The sequence below is a fragment of the Rattus norvegicus genome, chromosome 7, assembly GCF_036323735.1.
Source record: "Rattus norvegicus strain BN/NHsdMcwi chromosome 7, GRCr8, whole genome shotgun sequence".
Classification (NCBI taxonomy): Eukaryota; Metazoa; Chordata; class Mammalia; order Rodentia; family Muridae; genus Rattus; species Rattus norvegicus.
Window position 1 is genome coordinate 114,729,862 of NC_086025.1, and position 23,871 is coordinate 114,753,732.

The 23,871-nt window shown below is 45.7% G+C and overlaps 1 protein-coding gene and 1 long non-coding RNA gene across 3 annotated transcripts in view; both read right to left on the reverse strand.

The window, feature by feature from the left end:
* Positions 1 to 23,871, reverse strand: part of Slc25a17 (solute carrier family 25 member 17) — a 42,631-nt gene that overhangs the window by 5,329 nt on the left and 13,431 nt on the right. The window contains exons 2-7 of one of the 2 annotated variants that reach the window (NM_001126269.1): positions 20,483 to 20,543; positions 15,361 to 15,427; positions 12,875 to 13,026; positions 4,293 to 4,409; positions 2,609 to 2,754; positions 2,433 to 2,528 (exon numbers count right to left, since the gene is read on the reverse strand). In NM_001126269.1, the coding sequence (NP_001119741.1) occupies positions 2,433 to 2,528; positions 2,609 to 2,754; positions 4,293 to 4,409; positions 12,875 to 13,026; positions 15,361 to 15,427; positions 20,483 to 20,543 (639 nt within the window). Of the gene's footprint in view, positions 1 to 2,432; positions 2,529 to 2,608; positions 2,802 to 4,292; positions 4,410 to 12,874; positions 13,027 to 15,360; positions 15,428 to 20,482; positions 20,544 to 23,871 lie in introns of those variants that run through there. The other variant, XM_039078840.2, reaches the window with a different exon arrangement.
* LOC134479943 (uncharacterized) lies at positions 4,638 to 12,868 on the reverse strand. Its single transcript, XR_010053890.1, has 2 exons — positions 12,691 to 12,868; positions 4,638 to 12,404 (listed from the first exon to the last, which is right to left on the reverse strand). It is a non-coding gene; the product is annotated as an uncharacterized LOC134479943 (long non-coding RNA).

The window sequence follows — 23,871 nt, forward strand, 5'->3', positions numbered from 1 at the left end:
AAAACAGAAGCACATGCCTGGGGTGATATTCAGATAGGGGGGTAACTTCCAGGTCTTTAAGACATTCTGCCTGGTAACCACTGATCAGTCAGAACACCTGAAATCTATACTCTTCAAATCAGGAATATTTATGTGAACGATAGTGAAATCCTTTCCATCAAGAGTCAATTTCACAAATAGCACATTAGCAAAAACACTTTTCACACACGGAATGTAGTGTTTTTAACTTGAGACACCACCTTCATTTTCTCTAGTAATAACTCTTTCAAATGTTCTCTCTAGAATAATTTTTTTGGTTGGTTTTTTAGAATAAATTTTTAACAATATTTTTGTGGTAGTGGGGATCGAACCCCGGACCTTGCACATGCTAAGTAAGCCCTGGTATAGTTGTTGAGCAACACACCAAGCCCCAGCACAGATCCCGAATTTGTCCACACTCTATCTCCATTGATGCTAACCTAGGCTAGGCTATCATGCCCTCACCTGGATTACTAAAACGGTCTCTGATTAGTCCTCTTTTTCTCTCTCTTTAAAGGTAACTTTTACTTTCCTGTTGTATTGTTGTCTGGGAGGCTTACCGCCTCTGTCTGCTAACCTACTCTGCTAACCCACGCCTAGTCCTAGAAGCCTCTAGCCTCAGTACCATCTAACCTAGGCCTGGAATACCTCGGCCTCAAAGACTTGCTGCTGAATAAACTCACCCTTTTCTTGTTTTTGAGCTCTGGTTCGTTCTAATTCAACTCAGCTTTCTGGCTCAAACTCCTCTTCTAGCTGGCTTAATCTGGCTTTCCTCTTGGCTTCTGAATTCTGCTTGACCTCAAACTAACTGGTCCCTTCTCATTCTCTGCCTCATTCTGTCTTTACCTGTGTGTAGCTTGCTCTCTCTTCACTCTGTCTCTGCACAACTGTCCCAGTAAAGCTGCCTCCTCCTCCCTCTCTGTGTGGCTCTACTCTCCCTCTCGACTCCACTGCCCTCCATGAACTCTGCTGTATTCCTGGACTGTATTTTCTTTCTCCTGTATGTCTCTCTCTCCCTTAAGTAGCTTCCTTTTCCTCTCTCATCTCTTGAGAATTGGGCATATCCTATTCTGTCAAATCTTTCTCTGGTTCCTTACTTTGTCTGATACTTAGACATAGCTTTCAAACATGGTGCTTCCTTCTACAAACTAACTTCAACTTCATCGTTTGGGATTAAAGGTGAGGTCTAAAGGCCAGTCTGTATTCCAGCCAGAGGGACTAAAGGTGTGTGCTAAGGGCTGAGCCACGCCACAACTAGAAATAGGTTCATAGCCTGTAACAGTGGAGGATGAACCTGTGTGCACGCAGAGGTGAAGCAAGGCCTCTGCTGCCTTCTTCTCTGGATCCCTGCCTTCATGCCATAAGATGGTTCTCACTGACCCAGAAGCTTGTCATTTGGGCTCAGGTTCATATCTTTGCAGAGCAAACATTCTTATCCAGGCTCTACCTCTCAGCTCATCAATTCACTGTAGAAGAGCCACACAGGCCGTCCAGAATAGTATATCAGATCACACAGCTTCCCAACTTAAAAGTCCTCCAGAGGCTTACTGCTGGGCTGAGAATAAAATCTTCCCATCCGCTTTCCTAACCCACAGCTACCTTTCCTGTAATTATCCCAGTTTCATGCTGGGCAAGCCACCCCTGGCCACAGAGGCCACCTTTCAGTTTCTAAATGAAGCAAGCTCTTGATGCCTCTCCCTCTTCCTGATAAGTAGTCCTCCCTCTTCCCGATAAGTAGTCCTCCCTCTTCCGGATAAGTAGTCCTCCCTCTTCCCGATAAGTAGTCCCCCCTCTTCCTGATAAGTTGGACAGCACAGCTTCAAACTCCCTTGCATCTTGATTTTAGTGTGCTTCTCAGAGATTCGGGGATCCAGCCAAACACCTAGGAAGAACCCCCGCCCTGCTCCTCTTCAGTAAGCCAGTGCGGCTTCCATCTGTCCTGTGACAGCTGACTCAGACCGGAATAATTACCTGGTTCTTTCACTTGCCGTCTCCATGAGGACAGGACTACACTGTACCCCAGCTTCTTGCAGAGTGTCTAAAAATGTCTGAATGTATAAACAAGCATCTCAAAGTGCTTTGGAAAAGTTAAATTGTTAACTACCCGTGAGTGAACTACAGAAGTTAACCTCTAATTGTATCAAGGATCGTCCCCTCCATGGCAAACAATGTGAATGAAAAGAAGGAGAACTTGGGATGTCCTGAGTCTTTTCACACGTTCGGTTTTTCTGAGACCATACACTACTAAGAAATCCCAATGTAAACCTCATTCCATGTCATGCAGAAAGTCAGCCAAAAGCCTGGTTAGCAAAATGTCGCACACAGAGAAAAATGGTCAAGCCCACACAGGCACAGCATCCGCATTGTTGCTTTAGGCATCACTGGACTCTCTTTAGGAGAACCCCAGCACTCACCCTCAGAATCGACTGTACTGTCTGCATGGGGTAGGTGACTGTGGTGGCAATCGCTTTGGCTACTGCGCCAATGATGAACACGTCCAGAGAAGAGAGCTGCAGAGCGGAGGAGCAGCCATTTTAGTCAAACAAGGAAACAGGCCTGTCTAGCAGACAATTTTAAAATTAGGGATTACCTTCGTCCGCTTCTTTAAAAGCTGCCGTTTTAAGCCTTCATAGAACATGAATTGGATGGCAGGGTTGAAGACCAACAGCAAGGAGGGAAAGGTGCCATTCCACAGAGCCAAGATCCCTTCATCTCGAATGATCTGGTGGAATGCATCTAAGCAAGAAGTCAGGCTTTTGAAAAGCACCACGACAGTACCCTAACTAGAAAAGACATTTATTCTGTTCAAATGGGTCCAGAGAGAAACTATCCTTTCACTAATGTTTGGGGGCAGATAGATTCCCTATTAGGTACCTTTCTGTCCATCTGTTTTTGTTTTTAAAGATGTCCCTGCTATGTAACCCAGTATGGCCTTGAACACTGGCTCTTCCTGCCTCAGACAACAGGTGTGGGCTGCCAGGCACTGGAGTTAACTAACTTTTAATAACCGTCAGAATGCGATGGCAGCCCCCATCCCATGAACTTCCCTGACGATCGTAGCTTAGTGCGCTGCACTGTCAGCACAGCTGGGAACTGCATATTGTACAGAACTGTAAACTGTAGACTATGTGTTGTTTCACAAGGCCAAGCATAACTCAAGAGAAGATCCTCTCTGGAAACCTATGGCCAAGGACTTACAAGAGAACCACTTCTGCAGCAGAGGAAATGCATGAGAAACGAGAGCCTGGCCATACGGCTTTACTAAGAAGCGGAAGCCAGGCGGTGTGTGGTGGCACACTCTGGCAGTCCAGCACTCTGGAGACTAAGGCAGGTGGGTCAAGACGGCAAAGCCAGCTTTACATTGACGGCTTGCCTTATAAGAGCAGAAGTTTAAGTCATCAGCTACTATCCTGGATCCAAAGGCATCTTCATTAAAAGGTGTAATGTCCTTTAAAAATATGAACTGGGGCCGGTGTACGGTAAGGGTCTACGCCACTAGCACAGGGGAGGCTACAAGGCAGGAGGATCTTAAGTGTGAGGCCAGCCTCGGTTACATAGTGAGTCTGTTTCAAAAACAGTACCAGGCTGGTGTGGTGGGTCACCCCTGTAATTTCAGCACTTTGAGGCCTCAAAGTGTTCAAGGCCAACCTGGCAAACAGCAAAACTCTTGTCTCAAAAAACTAAAGCTTGATCTGGGACATAACTCAGTAGACTGCATGCCTAGAATACACAAAGCCACGGGTTCAGTCTCTAGCGTAGCCCTGTGATGCACTCCTGAGATCCCCAAGACACAGAGGCAGGAGGATCAAGGACATCTTCAGGTATGAGTATGGCACCAGCCTAGGCTATCAGAGACTGTCTTAAAAACAAAAACAAACCCCAAACCAAAACAACAATAACACAATTTACTTTAGGGGTAGAATGTTTGCCCAGCACACTTGAGGCCCTAGGTTTAATACCTAGCAAAAAATTAAATAAAAACCCACATACTCCCCACCTCCCCTGCTACGCCTTAGGAATAGTCCAGGCCTCTACCCCTAGTCGTAGGCCTGTTGCCAGGCAAGCTGCAGCCGCACCGCAGGTGCCCTCTAGTGCTGTGCCATTGTTAGGGGAACTTTCAGGGCTGAGACTCAGCCTCGGGCAGCCCAGATGAGTTCCTATCAACCACAGATACACAGGCAAACAGTGGTTTCCTGGCATTTGAGCTGTCTGCTAGGCAGCTTTTCGGTGGGCGTAGAGTCCAGACAGAAGGGACACATGTCGGAGACACCTACCGATGATGCCTTTGTAGTTAGTTGGTATGATGTCTTCGTTCCGAAACTTTGCCCCCTGCAGCTTCAGCCTGGTGTTCACCACCCAGAGCGGAGTGGTTAGCAACACATTCACCACGCCTTAAGAAAGAAAGAGACGCCTGAGAGCACAGCACTGCCTCCTAACTATGGTCTTCAGTCACACCAATACGCCTTTACAGTCTGCCGCTGACCTCGGGTGAGGTTTATCTTTGCTGGGGCACGACATGCGCTGCTGTCATTAGAAGCCTGGCTGACAGCAGTGCCTCCTCAGACAGAGTGGAGCACTTACTTCCTCGCTCGGTGAAGGCAATCATTTGTGGATTAAAAAAAAAAAAAAAAAAAAAAAAAAAAAAGGACTCAAAATGGTGATTTGGGAATGGGGATTTAACTCAGGGATAGATCGATTGTCTAATACATGCAAGGCCTGGTTTAATGACCAGCAGTGCAAAACAAAACAAGGTGGCAGTTTGGTATAGTTTTAAACACAACTGTTATATAACAGCTTCAGAGAGGGAGAATTCTGTTAACACCATGCTAAGTCCATGTCAGAGTCAGAGAAAACAACAGCCCACTCTCATGTAAGTAGCACAGGGTTTTAAACAAGTATGATCTGGTACTATGGGTGACAGGTGGGAGGACAGACTGACATTTCCAAGTGCTTTGACTGGGACCAAAAGCTCACAGAAGAGCTCATCACTCAGAGCATTAGGACAGCTAGCAGCAGGCAATGGTTACAAAGTGTCACAAAATAGCAGGGGAGCTCCAGGAGCACTGTGACCCTTACAACATGAACATCTACCTTGGCCCCACGGGGCTGCCTCAGAGCAGCACAGTGAGCCAGGTGCTTCTCTGAAAACACATGGTCCCAATTTAACAGTCTTGAGAAACTAAAACGTCTCACGGTCCTGAAATGATTAAAGAAAATATCACATAGGATTGCAACAAAATGCCTGACAAACGGTGTCCACTTCATAACTACGGGTCAACCAGGGGACGGGCAGTAATGGAACTGTCGGGAGCCAGCTGAGCCCCGAGGAACAAACAGGAGCAGTCCTAAAGGAAAAAGGAAACCCTCCAACCCCACTCCGTTAAAAGTCCTTTAAACACAGCACAGAGGCAAAACCATGTTTTCATGTAAGGAATCTCAAAACACCCTACAGAGAAAACAGTTTAATCAAGGATAGACTTTGTGAAGGCCGCTAGAAACTCAAATCATAAAGTTCCCAGAGCAAGATGTTTTTCTGCTTATTTTCCAGGAGCACTGTACCAGCCCATTTCCCAAATAGAAGTCAGCACCAAGTAATCGTATGAGTAGCATTTCTACAGAGTCACATAATACCAAGAAGCTATCTGCAGCTCTGACCCTATTCATACACTGTCTCAAGGCACTGGCCACAGTCTGAAAACCCTGTGCCTGCCACAGGAGATCCTTGCTCGACTCTTTCCAAAGGCACCAGTGCCCCACAGCCTATCTGCCCAGAGTTCAGAATGGATGCCTACTTGATGTGAGGTCCACTTCACTTCAGAGACAAATCAGTATCTGGGAAAAACAGGCCAGAAAATGCAGTGTCTGTGGCTTCTCCTCCGCCCCCCTCCCCTACCTCAGAGAAAGAGAGCACAGGAGAGCTTGGAGCCCACGGATGCCACAGAACAGCAGTGTGTGTACCTTCCCAAACAAGTGAAGGGCACTGCCCATTAGGCAGATTCGTTAGAAACCAAAGCGTCCTTCAGGCTCTATTCAAGAAGTAGGTGTACACAAAACACTTACAGAGCCACAGAGCCAAGACTGAGACTAGCCGTTACAAGGCTCTGCTTCCATGTTCCCATTATTAGTACGGCAGGAAGACTGAAAGGCTCTAAGGACAGCCTCAAGTACCAAGTGTGCCACAATACCGAAATGAAGGGCTCGAAGGTCCCTGCAAAGCTTAGCATCTGGAGGACAAAGTACTACCTCCATCCTGAGTCAGAACGGAGGGAGAGGCGCCTTTTTACCGTGATAATTTTATGAATTCTGGGGTGGAATATGCTCAAAAATACTTGACAATGCTCTTCAAAAACTTCACAAAAACTGCAACTTACATAATCAAGCAAATGGCAGCCTTCCAGAGCTACTCATGACTAACGTCAGTTCCTAAGAGCACGCCAGGCGGGCAGACCCTCAAGGGTGCACTCCTGTCGGCTCAGCTAAGACCTGAGTTCTCATTAATACTCTCCTTACCTAAGAGCAGGGGGTGACTCTTCTTTTGAGTATCATGAATCTACCTTTTCTTTTCCTTGTCAATAACAAATCACTTATGAGAAAGCAGAACCAAAATCAAGAGCTGTGAAACGCTAACTAAACACACAAAAACCATTCAGCCATCCAGGCGAAGGGGCAGGAAGCCCACAGCACCCTCCCACCCAGGCGAAGGGGCCACAGCATCCCTGACTCAGCAGTAGCACAGTAATTTTCAAATGTGGGCTCTTGGAGTCTGGGAGAGGCTTCACTCCGGTGTTCCCTTATTTGCCTAAAGATGACATCCTTGAGTGTCACAGGAGAGAAAGAGTGGGTTATGTCACTACCCCTGGCTAGCCTGTCACAAACTGTAATCTGTCTCCCTGACAACTCACTTCCAGGGAGAATCACACAAACCGCTCTGGTCTCTAAAAGCCATTTTCTACCACTCAAAAACGACTCTTGGACAAAGAAGTGTGCATAGGTTATTGTGTGGCCATGGACCGAGGTTGCTTCTGGGCAGTTTAAGTCCATCTGTTCTACTGCACATCTGTGCGCCCCTCTCCAGAGAGGAAGGAAGTATTTGTGACTTTCATTTGCCACTTTGTATATCATTCTAGCATTTTTTGGGGGTGGGGATTGCTGTCGTGTGTATCTTTTCCCTTGTTAACCTGCCCGGTGCCCACTCAGTTCAGAAACCTTTCCAGGGTAAAGAAGCAGCTGCTGTTCGGCCTCACAGCAGGCATAACTGGGACACGGCAGTTTACGTCTGAAATCTTGAAAATAAACAGCTTTGTTCAAGGGAGAAGATGAAAATGTGTCTCAGACACACAGCTGAAAAGAGTATGTGATGGCAGCTGAGGCAGGAGAATGTCCAGGGCTGGGGAGATGGAGTTCAGATCCTCAGCACCCCAAAAAACAGCTAGACATGAATGGCTGTACATGCCGTGTGTGTGTGTGTGTGTGTGTGTGTGTGTGTGTGTGTGTGTGTCTAGTCTATCCAGAAATGTGTGGGCTCCAGGCTCAGTGAAAGAACCCCATTTCAAGGGAACATAGCAGAGAGCTATAGAAGGTGACATTCAATGTGTTCTGGCCTCTACAAACATGAATGAACTCGGGGGTGCACGTGCATGCATACACACACACACACACACACACACACACACACACACCACACACTACTTAAGTAAGTAAATTTTAAAAAGAGAAAGAAAATGGCAAATCAAGGTTGGGAGGCTGAAGCAGGAGGATCATGAGTCTTATAGTGACTCATCTCAAAAATCGATTCTTGCCCCCTCAAGACAAAATGAAATAAGACAAAAATGGTAGATGAAAGCCTCAAGTCTAAGCCGTTGTCTCCCTAGAGACAGTGCAGCAAGAGCAAACCCGGCTGGCCAGATTAAGGCAGAGGCAGGAAGTACGTTGTCAGCTCTCAAAGCAGTGGCAACTGGCATTCAAAACTGCTGCTCCAAATTCCAGTTCAGAAGCAGGGCACACACTGTCTGTGAGGCTCTGGTCCCGCATTCTCCCAGCTATGTCTACTGGAGCTCTCTGCAGAAATAAACTTCTAAGTCTCAAGCAGACTCTGAGTAACAGCAAAGCCTGAGGTTCTCAGAAACCAAGGGTCGCAAACCCTTGGGTCCAAATGACCCCTTTGCAGGCCTCTCTCTAAGCGTTGCTGAAAACCACTGGAAAACCCAGATATTTACACTACAATTCAGGATTCCTAACAGTAGTAAAATACAGTTATGAAGTATCAGTGAAAATAATTGTATGGTGGGGGCCCACAACACGAGAACTGTGTTAAAGAGTCGTAGCGTTAGGAAGGCTGAGGACCTGGAAAGCTGGGCCATGCTCTCCTCAGAGAAAAGGAACTTGTTTCTCCGGAGCTAACACAGTGACAGGGCTCAGAGAAAAGACAGTTCTCATTACTGCAAGAATGGGTATGGATTAAGATACAAAAATGTGTCATGGGGAGAAGTTTAAAATCATAAGTCATTCCCGAGGGCTTCTGAATGATCAGAAAGAAGGTGTTCTAACAGAGAGCCTCAGGATCGCAATTGTGTAGTAAGTCTCCGATTTCGGGTTTCTGGGGTACAAGTATGCTGGCACTTTAAGGTGCTTCTTTGTTGTGTGCTACTGTGAGGGATGCTGCAGGGGACAACTGTCTTCCGGCCACAGTGTGGTCACCACTATTTCCATTTCTCCTAGGTTTATTTATTCATGTATATACTTGTGTGACCCTAGGCAGAGCATGTAAGGACAGGAGCCAATGGAGGCCAGAAGAGAGCCTGATGCCCTGGAATTGGAGTTACAGACACTTGTGAGCCTGAGTAATCTTGTGGGTGCTGGGAACTGAACCTGGGTCCTCGGCGAGAACAGCAAGTGCTCTTGATCACTGAGGCATCCCTCCAGCTTTGGTCCTCACCATCTTAACATTCACTCACAGAAGATGGGATAGACCATGGGACCCTCGTCTTAGACTGCAGCCCATCCCTCCACGACCCCTCCCTCAGCTGTATGCAACCTGCCCAAGCTGCACTGCGCGGTCTTAAGAAATGCTAAAATATACAGGAAACCAAGTTTGACTAGAGGAGTTACTTGTTTACGCAGCTTTTGGGAAGTGGTCCGGGAAGTGGTCGTCCTGCTGGCGGGAGACTTCCTGGTGATGTATCTGTCGTGCAGTCACCACAGTCTTATGACAGACAGCTTGGTATGCTCCTCTAAGGAAGGCCAATAGACTCATCTGTCCACCAGGCTGCACTTGGGAGCCCTCGCTGATCTGAGCAGACATCTGAGTGCATCTCCTCAGGGAAAGTCCTGCAACACTTGGTGCTCAGACAGGGACCGTAAGGCCAAAGGAGAGCTTGGGAGGATGCACTGCTCCTGCAGTGGGGGAAAGCTCCTCTGCTATGGAGCATCTTGGGCTGAAGAGGGAGAGGATTCCTACACTGCCCATACCCTGTGGTAGGGAACAGCATGCCTTCTTGCTAGAGTTAGTTACCTTGTTCTTGCCTCGCAACCAAGGCTGCTCTGTCTGAAGGTGGTGTCTGTGGGGTAACCCCAGAGGGCCTGTCTTCCTCTGTGTGGTAGAGTACCACACTTCTTATCACATGAGTGTTGGGACATCTCCAAAATGGCTGACAGATAGAGAATGATGGGGATCCCTGAACTGTGCAGGCAGGGGATGGAACTGTAAGCAGGCCGTGGCAGCAGTGGGGAGGAGCTTTGCTGTGAGTGACAGACAGCAGTAAGGCTCAGCTGTCTGCATACAAAAGCATTACCGTGAGAAAGGGATGTGCAGTAGCCTCTGAGCTGGCAGGAAAAGAGGGAGAAAAGGATGTGGTAGAGGGCTTGGCTACCGGGAGAGATGAGGGAAAGACAGGACAAATTAGACCTGCGCTTGTTGTGGCCTGGATGAATGTCTTCATCAGTTCATGTATCTGCACTCGTGGTCTTTAGTTGGTCACACTGTCTGGGGAGGTTACGAGACCACTTTAGGGCATGGAGCCTTGCTGGAGGAGGGTTTATAGCCTTACCCTACTTCCAGCTCATTCTCTACTTCCTGCTCCTAACTGATGTCTTGCCTCCTTCACTCTTCAAGCACGCTCAGCACAGTGGTCAACGGTTTCATGTTAGAACACAAGTGAGAGCCTTGAGCTGCTGTTGAGGGCCCTCCAGTCGCTTCCTACCTCTTGTCCTGTGAAGTGCTACATGACCTGGTCCTCTGTTCTCTGCAGTCACATTGGCCTCTGCTCTGTTCCAGAACACTCCTGCCATGTTTCTGCCTGTCTATATCGCCTCCTTTAAAATGGCCACAATGACCTAGGCGGTGAGGTAAACACCTTTAAAGCAGACGGATCTCTGCAAATTCAAGCCCAGCTGGTCTACAGAGCTAGTTCTAGGACAGCCAACAATACAAAAGGAAACCCTGTCCAGAAACCAAACCAAACAAAAAAGAAACAAAAGGGGAAAAGCCACACTGTCTGAACTGGTCCCTCGGCCGGCCAGCCACACTCTCCACCCTCCTCTGATTAGATCCGCCCTTGGCCCTGATGCTCTAACAGGCTGCACATTACCTTTCTCTTCCCGATTGTCTGTCTTGCCCCACGGGACTATAAGCCTCCTGAGGACCAGGATTCTCATTTTACTCAGGACTGTTGTCCTTGTCACAAGGACCAAGGTCAACAGAAGCAGTGACAGACATGACACCCAGAAGAATGGTTTTAGGGGCTGAGCCCAGTACCAGAAGTTACAAGTGTGAAGGATTCCTACAACTCAAGAACGCAAAGACGGTAGCTTGGTTTTAGAAAGAAAGAAAGAAAGAAAGAAAGAAAGAAAGAAAGAAAGAAAGAAAGAAAGAAAGAAAGAAAGGAAGGAAGGAAGGAAGGAAGGAAGGAAGGAAGGAAGGAAGGAAGGAAGAAAAAAGGCCAAGAACTTGAAAGGGCACTCTTGTAGAGATAATATACAAACATGCAATGGATACACAGAGAACACCCGACAAAGCAAACACACACTGGTTAGGGTGACGGTCAGCACAAGAAAGTGGTGAGGAGAGAAGAGTGTGAGAAGCCTACATACGATCACTGGACCATAACGGTACACCTGGCATGGACGCTGCCCCAAAGCAGACAGAGGACTGCAGCTGTGATGACACTGAACTCACCCAGCCAGTCACTCTGCCCTCCATGCAGCACTGACTCAGCCTTCACTGTGAACGCAGGCATAGAACAAGTCTCCTCGTCGTGCATCTAGACACCACTGCCTATCCAGCACCACCCACAAGGCACACGCCAGTGATTACGTGTTCCTTCAAGTAAAATGGGTATCACCCTATAAAGTAGCAAAGTAGGTCAGGACCTCACGGTCACATACCAGAAGAAGCAGGACCTAGAACATACCAGACCAAGGAAGAATGAAACGCCCTTACCTGAGCCTCATGAAGGAGACGTTGACACTACACCGTTGACAGTCCCCACAAACCGATCATCTGACCATCGGGCGTGTGCCATGGGACTAGAGTAGGCAGCAGAGACGTTCTAGGCACTTTAGGGGCTTCAGCCCTGCTCTGTGCCACTGCTGACACAGCCTACTCCCATGGCCATCTGATAGTCTACTAGTGTGTCACCGGGGCCTGCCTCTCACTTCTACAGCCTCCACAGGCCAGCCCTCTCATCAGCACCCTCACTCTCCTCAGGCTCAGGTCAAGCCTGTGAGGTCTGCAGTCTGGCTCTGTGCTAGCAGCATCCCTAGCAGGACACATTGGCTAACACGGCACCCCGGAATCTGTTTACACCCATCCCCCTGCCTCCACCTCTTTAACCCTCTGTCCCCTAGTGCTCACACACATCATTACAGTTGATTACAATGTGAGCTCTAAAGATTATATCAGTGGCTAAGATCACAACAAAAGAACTGCCAGCTACCAAGGGAAATTGGGACACAGCAAATTACAGCCAATGAAACTGACGGAGCTTGTAAATTTATTGTTATTCAAAAATTCTGACATTGTAATAAGACATTAATGTATCCATCATTGCTTCCGACATAACATGCTCATGACAGTTATGCATGATCCTATAGCTCCACTTGGGGACATATATACATAAGTACTTGAGAGGAGGGCATTTTTTTTTGTTGTTGTTGTTGTTCTTTTTTTCGGAGCTGGGGACCGAACCCAGGGCCTTGCGCTTCCTAGGTAAGCGCTCTACCACTGAGCTAAATCCCCAGCCCAGGGCATCTTTTAAGATGCCCTGCCCATGGGAGTAGGTTGTTCATGAAGCACTGTTCACAACAGTAAGTGCTGGATGCCACCCAAGTGTCCATTAGCAGATGAATGGATTCACACAACGTGATGGATTCATACAGCTGAGTATTATCTAGACATACAAAGGGACATGTCTGTCAAATGCTACAATATACTTGAATCTTGGGGATACTACTGAGTGAAATAAGTCCACTACAAAAGACAAATACGATACAATTTCACACACACGCAGTAGCTAATATAGTCAAATCCTTAAAAGCAGAAAGTAGGATGGATGATGGCTACCAAGGGCTAGGGGAGGAGAGACGGGGAATTTACTTAGGGTGTATGAGGTTTGTAAAACGAACACCTCTGGTGTCAGTTTTAAAATGCAAGCACATTTCACGTGACTAGCTTACCTTAAAATGGCTAGCGGCAAATTGTATGCCATGTGTTTTTATTATCACATTAAGAAGACATGTCAGAAGCCTGGTCACATTCTCTGCAGCATCACTGGGTGCTAAAATCATCTCTGAGAGGACACATGAATCACGGATCACCATTAAAATAGACACACATTTTACACACAGAAAGCTTTGTTACCTGCTACAAATCCAATCGCCAGATCTTTTCCTGTGGAAGAACGTTGACCTTTGACCCACACTGCTTTGAGACTATTAAAAGTGTAAAAATAGACAAAATTGGAGCAGCAGAGACTGGAAATAACTGGAAACCATCCTCGATATGGTGCCAGGCTATGGAGAAAAACACAATAAGCAAAGTAAAGATCATGGACAAAAGCCACGGGCAATTGCCAGAGAAGCCTGTCAAGGTGTGAACGTAAACCACTCCCCCACAGGCTCTGACTGCTTGATGGCAACACCTCTACCCGCAACTGTTTTAGAAGACTGTGAAGTCTGTAAGAGGTAGAGCCTTGCAAGAGGGAACAGTCGCTGCGGACAGCGCAGTCCCACTTCCCGTGGAGACAATGTGATCAGGTGGTGTGCCTGACCTACCGTGATGGACTGTGAAGTAAGTCAGACTAAACCTCCCCTCCCTTCTCTTGGTCGTCACAGAACTGAGAGAAGTAAGCAGTAGGGAGCCAGGAAAGCCTGGTCTCTGCTGACGATCTCAAGGTCTGACAAAGAGCAGGACATCGGCAGCACCTTAAATGTTCTCCCTACGGGTGGGTGCTTCGAGCTGCAGGAAGTCCCTAAGCCACACACCAGAAAGCACAATGGATGACAGGAGGCTGGCAGGGGAGCAGATGTTTCATCACACTGTGCGGCCTGACTGAACTCCTGCGTAAGCAGCTCTTCCCCGGCTTCTGGTGAAGTGGACACTACAGGTACTCACCTTAGTCCTTCCTAAGCACTCATTATTCTTATCAACAATACACACGAGCAGTGGTCAAGAGCACCGACTGCTCTCCCAGAGGTCCTGAGTTCAATTCCCAGCAACCACATGGTGGCTCACAATCATCTGTAATGAGATCTGATGCCCTCTTCTGGACTCCAGGCAAACTTAAAACAAGAATTAAAACTCACACCTTTAATCTCGGCACTCAGGAGGCAGAGGAAGGTGGATCCTACGAGATCAAGGTCAACATAGCTTGTTCCAGGCCAGCCAGGCCCTAGAGGGAGACCTTATCTCAAAAAAAAAAAAAAAAAAAAAGGAGGGAGAATATATTATTTTAAAGTGTCAACGTAACATCATAAAGGTTAAATGCTTTGATGCATGTAACTGATATTTAAATAACTGAAAAAGATCGTGTGATATGCATGTGTGTGTTAAAGACAGAGGCAGAGGGAGGGCAAGTGTGGACATAACTGGAGACATAAAAATGGTGACTAAACAGCTAAAGCGCGCGTGGTTCTCTGTACCAATCTCAGTTTTGAAATTGTTTGCAACTCTGACATTATTTCCAAATACAAATTTAAAGAAATTTAAAAAAGAAGAAAAAGAATGCAATCTGTCTGGATTCAATTGATAGGAACGAGCCGTGTGTGTGTGTGTGTGTGTGTGTGTGTGTGTGTGTGTGTGTGTGTGTGTCAGTGTGTGTGTGTGAATGTCAGAGTGTGTGTCAGTGTCAGTGTGTGTGTATGTGTGTGTGTCAGTGTGTGTGTGTGTGTGAATGTCAGTGTGTGAATGTCAGTGTGTGTCAGTGTCAGTGTGTGTCTGTGTGTGTCTGTGTGTGTGTGTCTGTGTGTGTGTCAGTGTGGGTGTGTGTGTGTCAGTGTGGGTGTGTGTGTCAGTGTGGGTGTGTGTGTCAGTGTGGGTGTGTGTGTCAGTGTGGGTGGGTGTGTCTGTGTGTGTGTGTCAGTGTGGGTGTGGGTGTCAGTATCAGTATCAGTATGTCTCAGTGTGTGCGCGTGTATGTTTGTGTGTGTTTTGTGCAATGTGTGCTACTGGCACTGACACCAGGCCCTATAAAGGCTACGCAAACAGGGTCAGTGAGCTCAATCCTCAACTCTGAAAGCGACGACCCTGTTGCTTTATTGTACATTAAATTTGGCTGTGCAGTAGTGCCTTAATCCCAGAACTTAGAAGGCAGAATCTTTCTCAGTTTGAAGCCAGCCTGGTCTACAGAGTGAGTTCTAGGACAGTTAGGAATACACAGAGAAACCCTGTTTCAAAAAACCAAAAAAAAAAAAAAAAAAAAAAAAGTGTCTTAGAAGGCGCCATAAAAAATTAATTAATTAAGTAAATGGTGGCAGCTAGAGAGAGGGCTTAGCAGTTAAGGACTTTTGTTGCTCTTGAAGAAGACCTGGATTTGGTTCCCAGGACCAACATGGTGGTTCACAGCCATATATAAACCAATTCCGGGGACCCAACACCCTCTTACTGCTTCCTTGAGCATCTGACACACACATGATACATTCATGTAAGAAAAGTACAAATACACAGAAATAAATCTAAAAACAAAACAAAACAAAAACCAAATGGTCAACGGATCTGTAAGGAATTAAGAACACATATGCCTCTGCACATCTCAGGACTGCAAGCCTCCAGCAGGGACGTTAAGCCTCGGCACCTGAGCCTCAGTCTAAGACCCTTTGACGGAAATGGGTGAAATGGGTGGTACTCACAGGCCTTCCTCCTTGATTATCTCCAGGAGCACTGCGTGTGTCGTTTTTGACTTTCTTTTTTCATCGACTGTAAGAATGAAGACAAGTACCGTCTGCAGCATCAGCAAGTTTCACTGACGCGTCATCACTTCATCTGCAAACTCTCACCTGTTCTTTGAGATCCCTACTTTGTTTGCCTCAGAACCTCCAGTGTGTGGACCAATGGCTTTACTTCCCCAGAGAACACTCCTTGGATTTCATCTGTTACTCAGAAAGAATTTTAACTTCAACCTTAAAGTGTCACAGTAAAGCAGAAATGCTATCTCTGGGGTTTTACTAAGCTCTTTCTTAAAATATTTATTTTTAATGATATGTTTGTGTGTGTGTTTGTGTGTCAGTGAATGCATGAATGCAGGTTCCCTTGGAGGCCAGAAGAGGGTATAGGATCCCCTGGAACTGGATTACTGAGAGCTGAATTTGGGTCCTCTGGAAGAGCAATATATGTTTGTAGCCATACACCATCTTTCTAGCTCTATATCGTCCATGTATCCTTCCTTCCCCACTTCCCTCCCTTCCTATGTATGTGTGCCTCTGTGACTTTATGTGTGCCACGTGTACGCAGGGAATCCTGGAGGCCAGAGGGTATCAGATCCCCCAGACCTGCAGGTACGGGCAATTGTGACCCTTGTGATGTAGGTGCTAGGAACCAACCCTGGGTTCTCTGGACCCATAATGTTCTGAATCCATGAATGTTCTTTTTTTTTTTCCCTAAAGATTTATATATATATATATATATATATATATATATATATATATATATATATATATATATATATATATATATATATATATACTGTAGCTATCATCATCAGACACACCAGAAGAGGGCATCAGGTCTCATTACAGATGGTTGTGAGCCACCATGTGGTTGCTGGGATTTGAACTCAGGACCTCTGCAAGAGCAGTCAGTGCTCTTAACCGCTGAGCCATCTCTCCGGGCCCATGAATGTTCTTAATGGCTTAGCCAGTTCTCCAGCCTCAGACAGTGATCTTCTTTCTTTTTTTTTTTCTTTTTTCTTTTTTTTTCAGAGCTGGGGACCAAACCCAGGGCCTTGCGCTTGTTAGGCAAGCGCTCTACCACTGAGCTAAATCCCCAACCCCGTGTGATCTTAAAACCAACATGCAGTTCTCATTTTTATTTCCATAAATTATAAAGGAAACTGATTTTTTTCTTTTTAAAAAAAAGATTTATTTTCTATGTATGAATGTTTTGCCTACATGTATACAAGTACCATACATGTGCCTGGTGCCCAGGGGAGTCAGAGAGGGTGTTAGATAACCTGCAGCTGGACTTAGGGATGGTTCAGAACCGCCATCTGGGTGCTGGGAACTGAACCCAGGTCCTCTGTTAGAGCTGCAAACACTCTTAACCTCTGAGCCATCTTTCAGCCTCTACTCTCTTCCTTTTATAAAAGAGGTTAGGAAAACAAAAGCAAAGCCAGGATTAGAGCTCAAATTTCAAGCAGTCTGGCTTTGTGCTGCTTCCTAAGCTCGAATCCCAGAAGAACAGCACCCTCATTCCGTGTGCATAGTCACTGAAAACAATATCCACATTTCGGTTAACTTCAAATTTCCTGCCCTGCTATAAAATTAATCTGAAAACAAAAATGTGGAAATGAACCAGTTTCTCTAGAATTAAAATTGGTACCAGTGTATCTTATGAAATGGCAAGTTAGTCAGTCCCCATTAAAAGCAATCTGGCATTTACTCAAAATCACACATTTACCCCTTGATTTGGAAGAAATCTCACATATGGGAATTTATCCCATAAAGTTTACAGAAACAAAATGGCTTGTGAACAAATCTATTATTACATCGTATTTGCAAGAAAAACAGTAACAGAAAAGTAAAGCAACCCAAGAATTCTTTCACAGTAGGGCAAGGGTAAGCAGGGTATGGTGCATGCACACTGACTACTTGATAACTGGAAGACTGGATAAAGAAAAGCACACAAGGGGCTGGGGATTTAGCTCAGTGGTAGAGCGCTTACCTAGGAATCGCAAGGCCCTGGGTTCGGTCCCCAGCTCCGAAAAAAAGAACCAAAAAAAAAAAAAAAAGAAAAGAAAAGCACACTGCCAGGCTTGCAATGCAAAGTTTCGGGGTAGGGGAGCTGGAGAGATGGCTCAGCAGTTAAGGGAACCGGCTGCTCTTCCAGAGGAACCGGGTTAAATTCCCAGCACCCACATGGTGACTCACAATCATCTGTAACTCCAGTCCCAGAGAATCTGTTGCCTTTTCTGGTCTCTGTGGGGATGAGGCAGACATGTACTATACAGACACACATTTGGGCAAAACACCCATATATAAATAAAGTCTAAAAAAAGAGTATTTTTAAATGCAAGGTGTAGGGCAGAGCAGACTGTTTTTTAGGTGTGTGTGACAGAAGACATGGAACTTACGTTACTTGCTTGTCACTGCACAAAGTCTAAAAGGCTATCTAGGACACCAGGAAAGGCTGGCTGACAGTCTCATGCTTCCCTCCTATAAACCAGCGGGCTCAGACTCTGCCACACCCATCCCTCTTTTTACTTTGTTCTGCCTCTCTCATTCTCTTCCTTCTTCCCTCTGAAATAAGATCTCAGTACAGCTCCTGTGCTCAAATAGTCCACAGGCCTCAGACTCCCAGTAGCTGGGACTGTAGGTGTGCACACGATGACTGCTCTACACCATTCTGCCATTCTGAAGGATGTCCAAATAGAGAGCTCTTGGGGCTGGAGAGATAGCTCAGCACCCATCATGGGTGGCTCACAATCACTCTAGGGATTCCAAAGCTCCCGGCTTCTGAGGTCACCTGCACTCATGTGCGCATACCCCCAGACAGACACTCTACATACATACACTTAAAAGTCATTCTAAGGGGCTGGGGATTTAGCTCAGTGGTAGAGCGCTTACCTAGGAAGCACAAGGCCCTGGGTTCGGTCCCCAGCTCCGGGGGGGAAAAAAAAAAAGTCATTCTAAAAACTAAGAGACAAAGAAAGAAAGATCTTTCTAGCAATGTCGATACCAAGAAACTACAGTGTTAAGTATAGTGGGGAGGGGTGAAGGTGGACTGGGGTTTTCCCTGTATAGTTCTCCTTTCTATGTATTTTGCTTTGTGAGTTATATTAATAATTGCCTATCTAAAAATTTTAATCACAACCAATAGGCAAAGTACCTTCGAGTTAGTTTTCAAACTCTCTTTATGCAAGTTGTGGCACTGGTTTATAATTTCAAGATGAATAGAAAGGAGTAATAAAAAAAAAAAAACAATTATAGCAAGATGCCAAACCATGTAGTCCTGGATGCTTACAAGCTGCTCAGGATGACGTGTCTAGATGAGCAGGGAGGAGGCATTTGTCTCCACTGCTTCCCAGTTTCCATGCTCGTTAGAAAACCTTCCTCCCTTAAAAATGCCCAGTTTAAGCCTTGAAAGTCATCCTGGAGGCAGAGCTCAAGGGTGGAGCACTAGCCTAGCACATGTGAAGCCCAGCCCGGCTGCCTACTGTAAAAGCCATGGGGTTTACACAGAATGGCAGTGACTTGAGGCTGTACATGAAAGAAGCCCTTTGGTCTCAGAGTAGAAATGGCTAATACTACGGCTCATCCACCGGGACTCTTCTAAGAAACTGCAGGCTGGTAGCCAAAAGGCAGTGGAACAAGTCCTCCTCCTCAGGTTCTGATGTCCCCAAGGCGGGCACCCTCCTGTGAATGACTGGGATGGACAAATCAGGAAGGCTGAGGCTGGCTAGGCTAGCTCCCTGCTGAGTCTATCCTGTATCAGGTCCTCTCTTTGTCATAGCACTGATTCCTTTACCAAAACTGGCAATACCCGTCCTTGGGGTTCACTCTTAAGATATTTGGTTTCCGGGGCTGGGGATTTAGCTCAGTGGTAGAGCGCTTACCTAGGAAGCGCAAGGCCCTGGGTTCGGTCCCCAGCTCCGAAAAAAAGAACCAAAAAAAAAAAAAAAGATATTTGGTTTCCAAGGTCAACCCTGTTTGACTTGTTTGTTGGACATTACACTGCAGTGCCCAGACACCAGTGGTGTAAGTGCAGTCCCAGTTCCACTGCCCACTTACCCATCATGCTGTGCATTGCCCTAATATAGAAATCTATTACACAGAAGTATAGACAGCACATTTCCCACCTGCCTTTCTAATAACTGCTAAAGAAAAAAAATACCCTTTCTCACGTATGGACTTGCTACATGATAAAATCAGTGAGCTGGACTTCAGAAGGGCAGATGTCTTGGGGTACTGGATGAGTAAAAGAGCTGCATGTAATCACTTTCTAGTGTGAGGAAATTCACTCGACTCTGGTTCCCTTGACTTAACCCTAATATAGAAATCTATTACACAGAAGTATAGACAGCACATTTCCCACCTGCCTTTCTAATAACTGCTAAAGAAAAAAAAATACCCTTTCTCACGTATGGACTTGCTACATGATAAAATCAGTGAGCTGGACTTCAGAAGGGCAGATGTCTTGGGGTACTGGATGAGTAAAAGAGCTGCATGTAATCACTTTCTAGTGTGAGGAAATTCACTCGACTCTGGTTCCCTTGACTTAACCCTTCAGATCACCCTTTTTCTCTTCTAAGAGCCTGCAGAGCCTTGGTATTGAAGACTGTTTCTTAAGTTATCACTAGTCAGTTTATAATAGGAACTGCTCCCATACACTCGCTATTCCAACCTTTCCGACTACACCTTGGGGATTTTCTACAGGTGACCCTCTTATTTACTTTAACTTGCGCTGCCACAGTTCTCCTTGGAGAACAATATGGCGGTGGGCACTCAGTCCAAGTGGGCTAAGCACTGGCCTAATGCTGTACGAAGCTTGTTCACCCCAGGTTCAGAAAGAGGAGGAGTAGGGATCAAATACTTAAATCAGGTGCATAGTTATGATGCAAGAACTTTAGAGGTGGAGGCAGGAGGATGAGTCATGGTTAGGCTATAGAATGTGTTTGAAGCAAGTTGGGCTATATATAAAACCCTGACACAAAACCAAGCCAGCAAACAGACACAGCAGAGTGTAGAGAGAATGTCCTTATCTTGGTGCGGTGTGTAGGAGAAAATGCTTCCCAGACATCAAAGGATCAATACTCACCCTGAAGCCGAAGTCTAGCAGTATCCAAGGGAAAGAACACTGTCATGGCAGTCACACTTCCCTGCAAAGTTAAAAAGGGCTTTAGCAATTACAGTAATAAACATGGCCACAGCTGGGGAAACGCGTGTAGTTTTTCTTTATATCTACATGCATGTCTGTCTGTGCACTATAGGCCCTCCTGGTGCAATCGGAGACTACAAGATGTCAGATTCCCCCAAACTGGAGTTCAGATGGTTGTGAGCCGCCAAGTGGGTGCTGGGAATCATGCCACCAGGTCATCTACAATAGCAACCAGTGTTCCTAACCACTGATCAGTCTCCCCAGCTGCAGACTGTTTTTTTTTTTTAAAGGTTTATTTATTTATTTATGTACATGGGTACTCTGTCTGCAGGTCTGTCTGCACACCAGAAGAGGGCATCAGATTCTATTACTATAGATGGTTGTGAGCCACAATGTGTTTGCTGGGAACTGAACTCAGGACCTCTGGAAGAACATCAAGTCCCTTAATCACTGAGCCATCTTTCCAACCCCAGACTGCACTTTTTTTTAAAAGATTTATTTATTTACTTTATGTACAGCATTCTGTCTGCATATGTGACTGCAGGCCAGAAGAGGGCACCAGATCTCATTACAGATGGTTGTGAGCCACCATGTGGTTGCTGGGAATTGAACTCATGACCTCTGGAAGAGCAGTCAGTGCTCTTAACCACTGAGCCATCTCTCCAGCCCCCAGACTGCAATTTTTTTTTTTTTTGGTTCTTTTTTTTGGAGCTGGGGACCGAACCCAGGGCCTTGCGCTTCCTAGGCAAGCGCTCTACCACTGAGCTAAATCCCCAGCCCCCAGACTGCAATTTTTAAATGATCAAAAACTCATTAGTAATGTTTGGCTGTGGTACTCTGCATCTGCCCACATCAACTGCTAAGAACATGGCCCACAGAATCAACAGACCAGAACTCATGGGAACTTGAGAGATCAGGGAACCTGTAGGGTCTGACCTAGGTCCAGTACATACATGCTATGGCTAAATAGCTTGGTATTCTTGTGGAAATCCTAACAGCGGTAGTGTGGGCTGTCAGTGACTCCCTCACCTACTTGTAGGACCCATTCCCTTCTACTGGGTTGCCTTGTCCAGCCTTGATGTAATGGTATATGTCTGGTCTTACTATAGTTGGTTATGTTGTGCTTGGTTGATGTCCCTGAGAGGCCTGCTCTTTTCTGAGGGTCTGAGGGGAGAGGAGAAGAGGGAAAAAGGGGAAACTGCCATTGGGATGTAATATATGAAAGAAGAAAAATATAGACACACACACACATAATATATATGGCTAACATAATACTATAAATAAAAACTGCATACCACATCTAACATAAATGCTTGAGTCAAAATTTATCAGGTAACATTAAAAAAGAAACCCAATTGATTAGTGCTGTCAGTTCAATTAAATTCTTACCAAATAAACACAGTGCTTCAATCTAGGAATTAGTCACATTTAGAATTCTATTATTAGATACTTGAAGGGAGAGTTGAATTTTCCAAAAGAAATACTTTTTGTTTTTCTGATACTGAAAAAGAAACAAAACTATAGCACATTTGAAGACAACAGATAAATGAAATTGACTTTTTTTCTTCAGGTCAGTTGGTACCATGATGCTTCTGATACTCCTCAAAATCAAAATAGTCAATAATCTAAAAATATAGGCTAACTTGGAAATGGTGGCACACCTCTTTGATCTCAGAATTCGGAAGGCAGAGGCAGGCAGATCTCTATAAATTTGAGGCCAGCTTGGTCTGCATAGCAAGTTCCAGGATAGTCAAGGCTACATGGCAAGACCTTGTCCCAAGAGACCAGTGTGTGTGTGTATGTGTGTGACACACATGTACATATATACAATTACTTCCTAAGGTGCTTTATCAATATAATCACCAAAAACTGAAAGGGCATGCAAGAAATCATTATTATTTGACAGGTGTGTGTGTGCGCGCCTGCGGATGCGTGTGTTCGGAGAGACCGGAAACTGAAGTACTGTTTCTTACTTGTGGATGTCCTAACTCCTATGAAAATGTCACAGTGTGTCGTAGGTAATTAACCAGTTGACCTTAACACGCGAAGATTATTTTGGAGGACTAAGTGAAAATGAAGAATTACAAGACTCCTTAAAAGTAGCAGGGGCGGGCTGGAGGGATGGCTCAGTGGTTAAGAGCACTGACTGCTCTTCCAGAGGTCCTGAGTTCAATTCCCAGCAACCACGTGGTGGCTCACAACCATCTGTAACGGGATCTGATGCCCTCTTCTGGTGTGTCTGAAGACAGCGACAGTGTACTCATATACATAAAATAAATCTTTTTTAAAAAAGTAGCAGGGGCTGGCAAAGTGACTCATTGAGTAAAGGCTCTTAGCATCAAGCTGACAACATCAATTCAATCCTAGAACCCATAAAATGGAAGGAGAGAACTGACTTCTACATGCTGCTCTCTGACACTCGTGTACACACATCTACATGTAAAATAAATTAAATGTAAAAAAATAAAAATGAAAAAAAAAAAAAAAAAAACAAACCCTAACGGGTGTAGGAGTTCAGGTCTTTAGCTCCAGCACTTGGGAATCCAAGGCAAGTGGATCTCTGTTTGAGGCCAGCCTAAATCCGTACAGAATTCAGAACCACATAGTGAGACTCTATCTAAACCAAACCAATCCAAAAACAATTAAAAGGAAGAGAAGAAGGAAGAGGAGGGGGAGGGGGAAAAGAAGGAGGAGGAGGGATAGAAGGAAAAGGGACAGGAGGGAGAGAAGGAGGATGAGGAGGAGAAAACTCTGGGTTCTGTTCCCAGCACTAGAGCAAAGAAGACTCAGGAGCGGATCAGAGGAATAAGGAGGAGAAAGGAATGCAGTGTAAGACGAGACTCCAACTGCAAACCCTGGCCATGGAGGAAGATGCCACTAGTCAGGAAATGTAGCAGCCTCTGGAAAGTGAGAGCAGTGGGTGTCAACCTTCCTAATGCTACAACCCTTTAATATAGTTCCTCATGTTATGGTGATCCCCAGGCATAAAATTATTTTCATCGTTACTTCAGAAGTGTAATTTTGCTACTCTTATGAATTGTAATGTAAGTATCTGATATCCAGACGGTCTTAGGTGACCACTGTAAAAGGGTTGTTCAACACCCCCAAAAGGGGTCTTGACCACGGCTGGGAACCACTGCCTTGAAAAAGGAACATAGCTCTTGCAATGTTTTGATGTTTACTCAGTAAACCTGCACTGGCCTACCTTACAGATGATAAACAGGTATGTTTTAACTTGGGAGGCATGGTCACATTTGTTACATAGAAACAGAAAACAGATACAACAGAGGATAAACCCTGGGAGGCAGAAGGGAGCCCTGTGGTACCTT